Source organism: Gymnoscopelus braueri (genome assembly GCF_963280865.1).
Source record: "Gymnoscopelus braueri genome assembly, chromosome: 24".
Classification (NCBI taxonomy): domain Eukaryota; kingdom Metazoa; phylum Chordata; class Actinopteri; order Myctophiformes; family Myctophidae; genus Gymnoscopelus; species Gymnoscopelus braueri.
This window is the reverse complement of record NC_137626.1, coordinates 21,976,670-21,989,217: the sequence shown is the minus strand read 5'-3', so window position 1 is coordinate 21,989,217 and position 12,548 is coordinate 21,976,670. Positions and strand designations below refer to the sequence as shown.

The following is a 12,548-nucleotide window of genomic DNA, read 5'->3' as shown; positions in this document are numbered from 1 at the left end:
CCCCCCCCCCACGCACACCCATCTGGTGTGAGTGGGTAAATGCAGATATTTCCCCTCCAGCCCAGTAAATACTCCCATTATGGACGGGGGTAAATAAGGTAACAGGGTTATGGTTATTGGCCGAAGAACAGAGGAACAGTTGAATAGTTGAGCAGAGTAAAGGGAAGTACTGTAAGGTTAATTAGTACATAATAGACCACACTCTGCCAGTCCTAACTGAACCCAGCGGTGCAGAGTAGAACAAAAGACTTAGAATAGTAGAATAGAATAATGGGAATCAAATACATATAATAGAATTGAAATAAACAGAGAGAGAGAAGAAAAAGACAGAATAAATAAAATAGAATAGAGAATAGAGTACAGTATAATATAATATAATATAATATACGGTAATAGAGCAGACAAGTGTAAAGTTCCAGCTTGTTATAAATCTGCTATAATTGTTCCAGTACCAATTTTACCTAATTCTACCAACGCACATCCGCACTTTTAATATTATTCCATCAAGGCTGCATGACAAAATCCTAGAGCTGGGATTCAACAGGTCCATGTCACTGGATTTTTCACTTTTTAACCAAGAGATCACAAGCAGTTAAAAGCATTGGGTAATCCCCAGGGTTGCACTGTGTGGCCTCTTCTGCATTCATTGTATACTAACAACAGTACTTCTCATTCTGACTCAGCTAAAATCTTCACAATTGAAGATGACACTATTGTGACGTCTCATCTCCTGCAATGATGAAACAGCTTACAGAGCAGAAGTCTATTCATAGGTTGAGTGGTGTGTTCACAACAACTTAACCCTAAACATCTCCAAAACCAAGGAGATGCATGTGAACTTCCACAGAAACAAACAAACTGAAAACAAACTGAAACAAATTAACACATGAAATGACAGGAAGGAGCATAAGAAGGTAGTGAAAGCACAATAAAAAAAAAACATTGGTCAGGATTTGTCACACATCTGTGATATTTATATTTATATTTATAACACCTACAGGATGAGTCTGGGAATTGGTAACTCAGTCTGTAGAGCACTGGCCTTTGTACCACAAGGTCCTAGCCGGTTCAATCCCGGGCACAGCCAACCTAGCGTATGAGTAGCACTGAGTGGCTAAGTTGTGCAGAAATACTGGGAGTTGACAGTAGGTGTTACGCTCCACCTCAGCATTCCATCTCCCAGGGGTTTAGCGCAGTGAAAAGGTGATGGGAGAGACACCCTCATTCTCGGTCAATACCGACAATAAGTCACTCCAACCTGCTTATACTTAGCCTACTTAATGTACCTGACACTTGTGTTATTGTTAGAGTATTTTTTATACATTTATGTGTAAAGAGTAGAGTATACTTTACCCTGACAGTCCATCCCTCTTGACAGCGGACCAGTTTGAAGTTCTTGCCCATGGAGCTGTTGCTAAGGAAACACACTTTGATGATCTTGGCGGGGACAACACCATCCCTGACGTCAGTTGTCGTGGGAGACGTGGGTTCGCTGCTGGAAGACAAGCTCCGCTGCCAGCACAGAGTGCTGGTGTCCCCCGACATCTCTCACACGCACGCACACGCGCACACACACACACACACACACACACACACACACACACACACACACACACACACACACACACACACACACACACACACACACACACACACACACACACACACACACACACACACACACACACACACACACACACACACACACACACACACACACACTCAACACACACTCAATATGAACACATACTCAGACATGCATTCACATGCGTACAAACACACACGCATTACACTCAACACATACGTGGATATCAACACGCACCCACAAACACCTTGCTCAGTCAAAGAAAGGAAGAAACAAAGGCACATAAGCATGATGTTACCTTGTGATTGACAACAGTTGTACCCTACTGTCTGTGATTGATCTGCAAGATGTTTCCATTTCTGCTTCGAATTCACCGTACTCACCTCTCTCACACCAAAGTCCAATGGACAGCACGAGAAGAATACGCCAAAGAAACAAAAACACCGGACATATGTGGTACGCATGTGAGAAGGTCCTCAGGCAGTGTACATATAATGTCTTCTGAAGTTATAGATTGTATATTGGGTTTTGGTGTTGGTTGCACATAGGACGCCTGCCCCGTGCAATGCCTTCAAGAAGAGTCACTTCAACTGCTAAAAGAGGAAATAGTGCTTGCGGACGAATGAGGAAGTGGGAGAGAAGCTAACAGAAAAATTGACAGGCTGATGAAACCGCCAACCCCATCTTACACATTGGCACATTCCGTCAGCTCCCCCCCGCCTTCTGACAAGTGGCATGGTCGAGCCTTACTTCCTCATAAAATAGCAAGAGACTGAAGTTGCCAATATGGATGATCTTCAGAAACACTGAAGTCTTAACCACTTGAACCGTAGCATCCCTATGCTGGCCATCTAAAGAGGTGAACATTTGAGGAAATTAGCCGATCTACAAGTAGATCAGCTAGTTCTGTAAAAGTGATTTGGTGTAGAGAGCAAAAGGACTGGGCCAAAGATAGGCCCTGCCGTGGGGACCCTGGTCAATAAAGTATACAGGGTTGAAGTGGTTACTGTAATGTCTACTCTGTTCTATAGTGACATCCATGTCAGAACACTGGCTGAATACTGAATCACTATGGGCATATGGTGCATTCATATAACACAAGAGCCTTGTCTTTCCTGCTGCCTAATACAAATAGTGAAATCAGTTGAAAGGGATGCCAGGTCAGACCAGTACTGTTCAAGAGGAAAATGTAAGTGTTTTGTGGTGTGGTGTGTGTGTGTGTGTGTGTGTGTGTGTGTGTGTGTGTGTGTGTGTGTGTGTGTGTGTGTGTGTGTGTGTGTGTGTCACACACACATTGCATTTTTTGAGGGATGGGGTTAGACTATTCCATTCCTTAGTGGCTGTGCTATAGAAGGAGAATTTGCCCATGTTTGTTTTATGGGTGGGTGGTACCAGATTGTTGTTTACGCTCCCTCTAGTTTCGTGGCTGTGGGTGTCACTAACTTTTTCGAGGTATTTATACAGATATGCGGGTATAGGGGGCATATCGGGCAAATCTGCATTTACAATTTTGAAGACCAGACCCATTTTTAGTTGTTTAACCCTGTCTTCCACCCTGAGCCAGCCTAGGCTGGCAAAGTGAGTGGGAGAGAGGTGGGTCATGGGCCCCAGTCCGAGAAGTAGTCGGATCAGTTTGTTTTGGGAGGTTTGAAGCTTAGTCTGCAGTGACACTGAGGTGTTGGAGTACCAAGAGGAGCTAGCATAGTCAAAAAGGGGCTGTATCAGGGCCCCTGAGAGGGTCCTGAGGGCCTGAGGGTTGACAAAAGAGGAAACTCTGCCCATAAATCTGGTTCTCTGGTTTACTCCTTTGACCACCTTTGTTGCCATGCTTTCACCTGTCAGGTATTTGTCAAGAATACATCCCAAATAGGTAATCTCTTCTTTGCTAGTGATGATTGTGTCATCGACTTTGACCTTGAAGTCATTTACCTTCATTTTACTGAAGGTATCATCATTAGCTTATTATTTATCCACATCCGAATGCAGCCCCACGCACGCACGCACACACACACACACACACACACACACACACACACACACACACACACACACACACACACACACACACACACACACACACACACACACACACACACACACACACACACACACACTTTTTTAATGGCAATCTATTATAAGTAAATCCCAAGGCAATGTTTGAAAACGAACGACAGAGGGCGATGTAGATCAATGTTACAGTGCGTGATTAACGGTATTTCCCCTATGGCTGTAATTTTGACCTAAATACAGTACTACAACCACAATGCTGGAGGCTACTTGTCACCTTGACCGTGGCAAAAACAATACAATATTGCTCAACTGGAAATACAGACATAGCAATTATATACCAACATTAATGAACCTCTCCCATGGACTGCATCTAACAAGAATCAAACAGCTACATCCATGATAGCCTACCTGTGCTGTGCCCCCCTCCTGAAAACTGAGTTTCTGTTATTCATTTGACAGATAGACAAACAGACAGACATATATACTGTAGATATATATATATACAGGTAAATAGATAGATAGATAGATAGATAGATAGATAGATAGATAGATAGATAGATAGATAGATAGATAGATAGATAGATAGATAGATAGATAGATAGATAGATAGATAGATAGATAGATAGATAGATAGATAAATCCCATTAATTAATCTGGGTAAAACTAGCTTAGGCCTACTGCTATCCACCAGAGGGCGATGTGTTTCAATGATACAGTGGGTGATGATCTCTGTTGCGATGATGAACAGAATTTCTTAAGAATTAATAATTCAGTCCTTTGAAACTCAGGGAGATGTCGTACAGGACTGTAGCTACATATAATGAGCCTATTAGCAGTTTTTTAGAATGCATCCGTTGCATTGAGAGAGAGAGAGAGAGAGAGAGAGAGAGAGAGAGAGAGAGAGAGAGAGAGAGAGAGAGAGAGAGAGAGAGAGAGAGAGAGAGAGAGCGGGCTGCTTGCCTATAGAAAACCATGAGAAAACCGCTGTCTATGGTGTGATGTCATCATCCGCTACATGCCTTCATTGGCAGCGGACCCTGTCGAGAGAGAGAGAGAGAGAGAGAGAGAGAGAGAGAGAGAGAGAGAGAGAGAGAGAGAGAGAGAGAGAGAGAGAGAGAATCAGTAGCCGCTATGATACAAACGAGAACACAACTGAAACAGGTTGTGTTTGGTACCTCTCTTCTTCCTTCACCTCTTTTACGCCAATAAGGCTATTTTTCATTTATTTGCTTATAAGTCAACGAACCAGTGTGCGTCCTTTTGTTATGGTAAGAAGAAGACTGGAAATCGCATAACCCCGCATTTCTTCTTTCTTAATATTTGTATAGCCTAATAATAATACTCAGAAGTAGAGTGTGGATATATATAGGACCAGGTTACACAGAGACATGACTTCTGCAGAGCAGACGGTGACCTGGCTCATCACCCTGGGGGTCCTGGAATCCCCCAAGAAGAGCATCTCTGATCCGGAGGGCTTCCTCCAGACCTCCTTAAAAGATGGAGTGGTGCTCTGCAGGCTGCTGGAGAGGCTGCGACCCGGGACCCTGGACACAGTATGTAGAGAAAGAAAACACTATGGGCATGGTTCAGGGCAGGGGTCATCATCAATATAGGCTACCGCATACGAGCACATTTTTTATTTTGTTTTGACATAACATTACAATGTTCTTATTTTGATCATAAGACCCCATCATCAATGAATGTCACGCTGGTTTTCTTCAGAGTGTGTGTCTGTCACTGATTTACTATGGCACATTAGGAGTCCACTAGGACAGTGGCTCTCTAATGTTTTATTTTCAAGGACCCCCATAATACTCTGAGAGTGTACAAATGGAGCCAAATGGACCCGTACACTCTCAGAGTTACAGATCTGTTATGGTCATTTAGGGCTAGCTCTTTATGTGTTTGTCCATGGCAAAGGTATAATTTTTACAGAAATGTCTGAATGTCAACATGAACCCCTGAGCAAGAGGCTATTAGTTAGTAGAGAAAACACTATAATGGTTCTGGTTCAAATAACAGGTGTGTGCAATATGAAAGTAAATAATTAATAAATAAATAAATATATAGTTTTAGCCTAAAGAAAAATAAATGTTCTGGTCTAATAATAATGTCTTTGAGCGCTTTGGGTTGTGTGATAATTAAGAATAAGTCTAGTTTTTTTTTTTACCCTATTATGGAATAATGGACATTGGCTGTTAGGCTGTAGTGTAAAAGACTCACAGGCTGGGCTATGGGATATCCGGTCACTCACAACCATGAGGGTGTGTGTGTGTGTGTGTGTGTGTGTGTGTGTGTGTGTGTGTGTGTGTGTGTGTGTGTGTGTGTGTGTGTGCGTGCGTGCGTGCGTGCGTGCACGAGCGCGCATTATGATCTTATTTTATTTTTATTTAATACACACACCCTCTTTAAAAGACAGCCTGAAGGCACAGACTAAAACAACTGTCCCATGAGAGACAAAGGCTGTCTGTGGGAAAGAAAGAAATTCCTAAATATTTGATAGATTGGCTGGCCATAGCAGGCTATAGATACCTACTTTCGTTTTCACTTCTCGTGTTTATGTGTTTTCTTTCCTCTTCGGTTTAACTGAAAAAAATCCTACGATAAAATACACTGACTGTTGCAATTCATATTCAAACTAAAGGGAACGTGTGCCTTTTCTTAACGGCACGTTTCCTTTGATCGTTTGAATAATAATAGGTCTACAGCTTGCCTTCAACACGCGTAAAATCTGCAAGGCAATTCAGAATAAGACCATCAGTCTTTAGTACTGTGTCAATTAACCGACCATTATAGCTACTCCTTCGTACGGTCCTGTCGCGTGACGAAAATAATAACTGATCTTCAAGTTCAAGCCAACTGTTGGCTTAATAAATCATTAGATCTCTCTTTCTCTCTCTCTCTTTCCCTCTCACGCATGCGCGTGCTCTCTCTCACTCACACACACACACACGCACGCACGCACACACACACACACACACACACACACACACACACACACACACACACACACACACACACACACACACACACACACACACACACAGTGGACCGCACCGAATACCAAAACGCTCGCCCAAAAACACATTCGCCCCGGGGCAAATCCTAACCTTATTTTTCCTAAACGTAACCTCACCTCAGTAAAACGGTGCCAAACAAAAAAACCTAACCTTATTCCTAAACCTAACCTCAGTAAAACGGTGCCAAACAAAAAAACCTAACCTTATTCCTAAACCTAACCTCAGTAAAACGGTGCCAAAACCTTAAACGTATTCCTAACCTTATCCTCAGTAAAACAAACACGAGAAGAAAGAATACAAGAACAGCTGGGTCCGTGAAAAAAAATATATATTGGGGGTGAGCGTGTTTTGGGGCGAGTCTTCTTGTTACCACCGCACCGCATGGATGGACTACAACAAAACGTCACTTCCTCCTTTTGGGCTAATCCAACTTCCCAAAGAGATTGGACAGGAGAGCAAGTGCACACAGAGCGCGCGTCTGGAATAACAATCATGTTTTTCCACCAGGACTGTGTATCTACCGGTCCGACCTGAACAGAGTGTGTCTGAGCTGCACAGAACAGTCCGATCGCACCACGGTACCAGCAGGATCCACATGAACAGAACCACACACACACACACACACACACACACACACTGGTGGATTCAATGTTGTCACCTCCTTGTCACCTGTGTGTCGTTCTAGGTTTTCCACGAACCCAGAAGTGACAGCGAGTGTCAGAACAACATCAACGAGTTCCTGAAAGGCTGCGGAGCTTTCTGCGTGGAGGTGAGTCTATTTGAACTGTATATACATAATTCATTTAATTGATTTATAGATCTAATTATACAGAAAGAACATAAACGGCTAATTAGCCACTTAAACCCCTCTTGTTTGTAAACTGGACCTGAGATGGCCTCTGTGTTGGCTGCTTGGACCGCTTTTCCCTGTCCCATTTGCCAAAAATAGCCGATCATCTACAAGCTCACAGCCCCTCGCAATGCAACTTGTTGTGAGCTTGTAGATCGGCTATGTTTGGCAAACTGATGCTGCTGTTCAAGTGGCACATTTATTACAATGTAAGCTGGTAGTAAACACCCCCCTGATAATTTGCAGACTGCAGCATCACCCGAGCTCTGTTTTCAAACATATTGGACATATGTTAACGTGTTTACTTTGAATCCAACTTTAAACCGATTATATATATATTATGAGGGACATATCTGTTCAAGGTGAATTTGGGTTGAGCACTTGTTGTGGAAACAAGAAAGAGATTAGAGATAGGCTGTACTGTTTTGTGTTTTTGTCTGGCATTAAATCATATCAGTAAACATTACTGTATGACTGAAACGTGTGTGTGTGTGTGTGTGTGTGTGTGTGTGTGTGACACAGTGTGTGTGTGTGTGTGTGTGTGTGTGTGTGACTATACAGTATGTGTATTGTGCTTGTGCACACCAGGAGTAACGCCTTTCCCTCCCACCCTCTCCGTGAAAGGCACCGAACTGATATGACCCACATGACTACACACACACACACACACACACACACACACATGCACAGTCGCACATGACCATGCACACGCACACTATTGATTAATCTATGACTGTGGAAAAAGCCGTGGCACCGCAATGTGGAAAAGAGCAGCTTATGCAGCCGTCAAGTAATGAATAAAGTGGTCCCAGGCAGCTTGCAGCTCTTTAATGAGCCTCCATGTGAAGATGCTGGCTGTGCTTGGCCTGGTCTTTGATGGAGCTGTCAGCTCCGAGGTGCTAATAAGAAGGTCAGCTTATTCCCCCACTTTCATGTTTGTCAGGCCTGTTGATGTAGTCGTCGTGCACTGGACCTCAGCATGGGGTCTGGGGACCCTTAGAGGTCCTTGAGGGGGTTCCAGGGTATCCCCAGCTAAAGCCTGATTTATACTTAGTTGCGTGCCGGTGTCGTGCTCAGGAAATGGCAGATCTACAAGCAGTGAGCTTGTAGATCTGCTATTTACCGCAGGCAACACCAGTGAGGCTGTAATGACTGATACTTGCATGTACTGTAGGAACCAAGAGAGTGTACAAAAAGAGTGTACCAATGGAACCAAATGGACCCAATTTTGGTTCCATTCGTACACTCAGAGATTTAATTAACGCAAAATGTTTTACAGTGTAGATGGAGTCCCCAGAGATAAATGGGGGTCCAGGGCCTAATGCATATCAAAATGGGGGTCCTTGAAATGAAAAAGGTTTAGAATCCCTGATGTCTATAGAGCTGTAGAACTACACAGTCAAATCCTCAGTGTTAATTTAAGTGTATTTAACTCTGGGAATGTCTCCCGAAGTTTGTTTGTTTGTTGGTTGGTTGTTCATTGTTTTTGATGTAAAGCGTCCTTGGGTTCATGAAAGGCACCATATAAATTCAAACTGCTATTATTATCAAAGTTACATCAACACTGAGTTGATTTTACTGTGTACCCCACTCAGGCAAACTGGGTAACGTCTACTTAGCTCATTCATATCATTTACTGACCACTGACCAGTGGGTTATAAATCCAATACATTTGACATATTATTTATTTTCTAGACACTTTAGCCTTAAAAGACGAGGAGAGAGGCAGGAAATAATGAGGGAGAGGCGATCAGAAAGAGAAATCCACACAACCGCTTTCTGCCCCACCACATTTATCACGGTGAGAGAGGCGATGAGCGATGACATTCAACACAGGTCTTGCACTGGATTTGAACCTGTGATGATCTCATGATAATGCAGCACACACACGCTGACCCATTCAGCCTCCAGCGCACACCCCAGGCTGATGTGTTCTAATGACAGATACAATCCCTCTGTCTAATCTCGTTGTGTGAGGCCACTCAGGCCAGGGTTCACAATTTATAGAGTTATAGAGACTCTGGGGGCTGAGGGAGGACGGAGTGAAGGGATGGCGATGAGACGGAAAGGAGAGGTAAGAGTGAGGACGGGAGGAAAAAAAGGGGGGATAGGGGAGAAGAGAAGGAGAAGGTAACTAAGGTTGGAAAAGAGAGAGAGATTTGGGGATGATCGGGCATGGAAGAAGGAAGGAGTGAGAGAGGGTCCAGGGAAGGAAGGAAGAAAAGGAGGCATCCTAAGGAGGATGGAGAGCATGCAGAAAGGTGGAATGCTGCGAGGAAGGAGAGAGTCTCTTCAGGACAGCTGGAAAGGGGGGGGGGGTGAGGCAAAGGATGGGGGAGGGGTTGATGTAATTCAGTGTGTCAGGCGGCCAGTTGAATTTCCAATCAGGTTGATTAGGTCCACGCCTGCTAGGCTGTTATTGGGAGCCAAGACCTCCATTACCAGATTGACTCGCTGCTCGCCGCCTGACGCCAGTTCACTGACTTACGGTAGATCCAGACGTTCCTCTGCATGTGGGAGCCCAGTGACAAGGAGAGTCTGTCCCACAGCGACTGACGTGGCAAATTAACAGGGGGGTGGGGTTTGTGCTTGCAGTGAAACGTGAAAGGACCCCAGAGTGGCTGGCTGGCTGGCTGCGTCATGAGGATGTAATGACTGCAGAGCAGTTAAATGATCTGTGAAGTGGCCTGCACTCGTGTTCTTTAAAAATGTATAAAGAATAAAACCATAGTCTGATTTATTGTGCAGGACATTGAAGGAGAACAGGAGAGAGAACCATAGATAAAGAAGGGAAGGAGTCAGATGTAGGTTGTGACTCTAGGATGTGTGTATCTGTTTGGCATGCTCACTAACTGGCTGGCTGGCTGTGTGGCCAGGATGCTGAGATGTTGAGAATTCACTCTTTTGCCAGGCTCTTCCAGCCTCTGTATTCAGTGTGTTTCTGGTCCCATGTAGACTATGACAAGAAGAGCTACAGAAAGATGGCAAATACAAGGTGACCTACTTAACCAAACCATTTGAACCGATTAGAAACATGGAGGTTTTTGCTCTTAAGTCAGTTGTATCTGTGTGTTTAAAGAGACCAGTTGACAGCTTATATATTTCTCATGTATTTGTGATTGACAAAAATGTATTTATTTGTATTTAGGATGTAATTTGGTCTTCAGTTGCAAACGCTAAGATCACTTTTTTTCTATTACTGAGCTGAGATGGAAAGCCCAATTGGGGTAGAGGATAATTATGCTTTGAGCTTCATAATAGCCAGTGTTGTACCTCCTGAGTCGCTCAGGAGGTACAACGGCCGCTTGGGAATCTGAAGGTTGAAGTATCTTTGAGCAAGAATATATTTTTGTCCTTTTTGAATATTTTTAAACATGCAAAATGTGTTATTTTGGCTGTGTGAGCTCCACATGAAACAGTTGGATATTGTAACATAGAAAGACTATTTTAAGATTCAACTTATCTCTTTTGTACTTTACTGAAGTGAACATTGTTGCTAAGCAATAACAACAAAAGTGTTTGCATTACCTGGCAACATAAAGTATTGTGGGAATGATTGTTGGCTTTAATTAATTAGGATGACCTCCAGATATCTCACAACTGTAAAACCTGGACAGTTCTAGGCTATGGCCTTTTCCAAGGGCTTATTTTGCAGTCTGTGGAGGCATTGTAAAAAAAAGAAAAAGACCATAGCCAATCTGAGCTCACAACACGAAGCGGTGTTGTGATCTTTTGTCGTGAAGCGACACATTGTGAGCTTGCAGATCTGATAATTTTGACAAATTTGCCTAAAATAAGGACACCAGGGTTAATGTGGTAACATACAGTACATTTTTTATTTAGTAGTTAAATTGTGATATTATCAAACGTATATTTCAATCAGTCTTCATTTTCCAAAATGAAATACATGTATTTAATTCAGTCTGACCAGAAGCAGGGATAAACCCTATCCCCACCGGAGATAAAAAAAATTAATGACCCCAACAAATCAAACTCCTGTGTGGAGGCATTTGTATTACACTGTCAAATAATTCTCCCTTTGCGGTGTGGACCTAATGGACTGCTCACCTCCTCTTCTACTCAATCAAGAGTGACCATACAGTGCAGGGGTAGGCAACCTTAGGCACGGGTGCCAACATGGGGCACAGGGGAGGGTGATCACTGGCACACTGGCATAAGCGTGAGAGAGAGGTTCTTTTCGTTTAAAATGAAATATTCAAAAAAAGTTCAGTCAGTTAAATTCAGTCCCCTCACATCTATATAGCTACAAATTACATCCTGCACATAATTATTCATTCAAACTCTTAACTCTGACTGGGGAGGGAGTCTGGGAGTTAGGTGGGGTATTGCTGAGTCTAATGATCATACATCCTGATGTAAAAGAAAATATTTCTAAAGAAGAAGGAAAAAGTTTTTCTTAGGTAGGGAGGGCTTAGATTGTACTTTTTGTTTTGGTGTAGCTTAGACTGTTTTCTTTAGGGTTGTTCTGGCTTTGGCCACCCTGACGTTGATGCTTCCCCTGTTTGTTTTTCCCTTGTGAATTTAAGTTAAGTTAAATTGTTAAGTTAATTAATAAATTGTACACTTTTTTGGTTGACTCTGACTTGGTTTGCAATATGTTACGCCTCTATATCCTCTAGACCATATAAGGTCGTAACAGTGTTATAGCCTATGGACAGTCAAAATCAGTTGGCAATATTACATTTTGATGTGGTGTCATAATAACTAAACTTAATGTTGATATGGCACACTGACTTATCAAGAAAATGAAAACATGGCACTTCATGTCAAAAAGGTTGCCGACCCCTGATATAGCAGGCAGAATCAAGTCACCTTACTGTCTTGACGTGTCATAAATGGCTCTCGTGAGCACATTACATTACTGAAGAAATGCTCTTCCTCAGATGCTGTGCCTTGTTTTAGCTCGGCTGTTTGACCTTGTGGGGCAGTGATACTCTTTGCATGGTCCCACTTTGAAAATCTAGCCTGCAGTTACTTGCAGTTACTGACTGAGAGGTGACTGTGCATAAACCATTACTGTGTAGAACAGTGGTTCTCAACCTGTGGGTCGGGATCCCCACAT

At 43.1% G+C, this 12,548-nt stretch overlaps 1 protein-coding gene and 1 pseudogene across 3 annotated transcripts in view; one reads left to right on the top strand and one right to left on the bottom strand.

The window, feature by feature from the left end:
- LOC308080438 (protein-tyrosine kinase 2-beta-like) overlaps positions 1-2,179 on the bottom strand; it is a 20,974-nt gene extending 18,795 nt beyond the window's left edge. For both annotated transcript variants that reach the window (XM_080422321.1, XM_080422322.1), the window contains exons 1-2: positions 1,969-2,179; positions 1,354-1,832 (exon numbers count right to left, since the gene is read on the bottom strand). In XM_080422321.1, the coding sequence (XP_080278447.1) occupies positions 1,354-1,545 (192 nt within the window). In that variant the 5' untranslated portion in view covers positions 1,546-1,832; positions 1,969-2,179. The remainder of the gene's footprint in view (positions 1-1,353; positions 1,833-1,968) is intronic.
- Positions 2,180-4,817: 2,638 nt separating this feature from the next.
- LOC308080439 (rho guanine nucleotide exchange factor 7-like) overlaps positions 4,818-12,548 on the top strand; it is a 32,142-nt pseudogene continuing 24,411 nt past the window's right edge. Inside the window, exons 1-2 of the transcript XR_013935051.1 lie at positions 4,818-5,148; positions 7,301-7,384. The product of XR_013935051.1 is annotated as a rho guanine nucleotide exchange factor 7-like (transcript). The remainder of the gene's footprint in view (positions 5,149-7,300; positions 7,385-12,548) is intronic.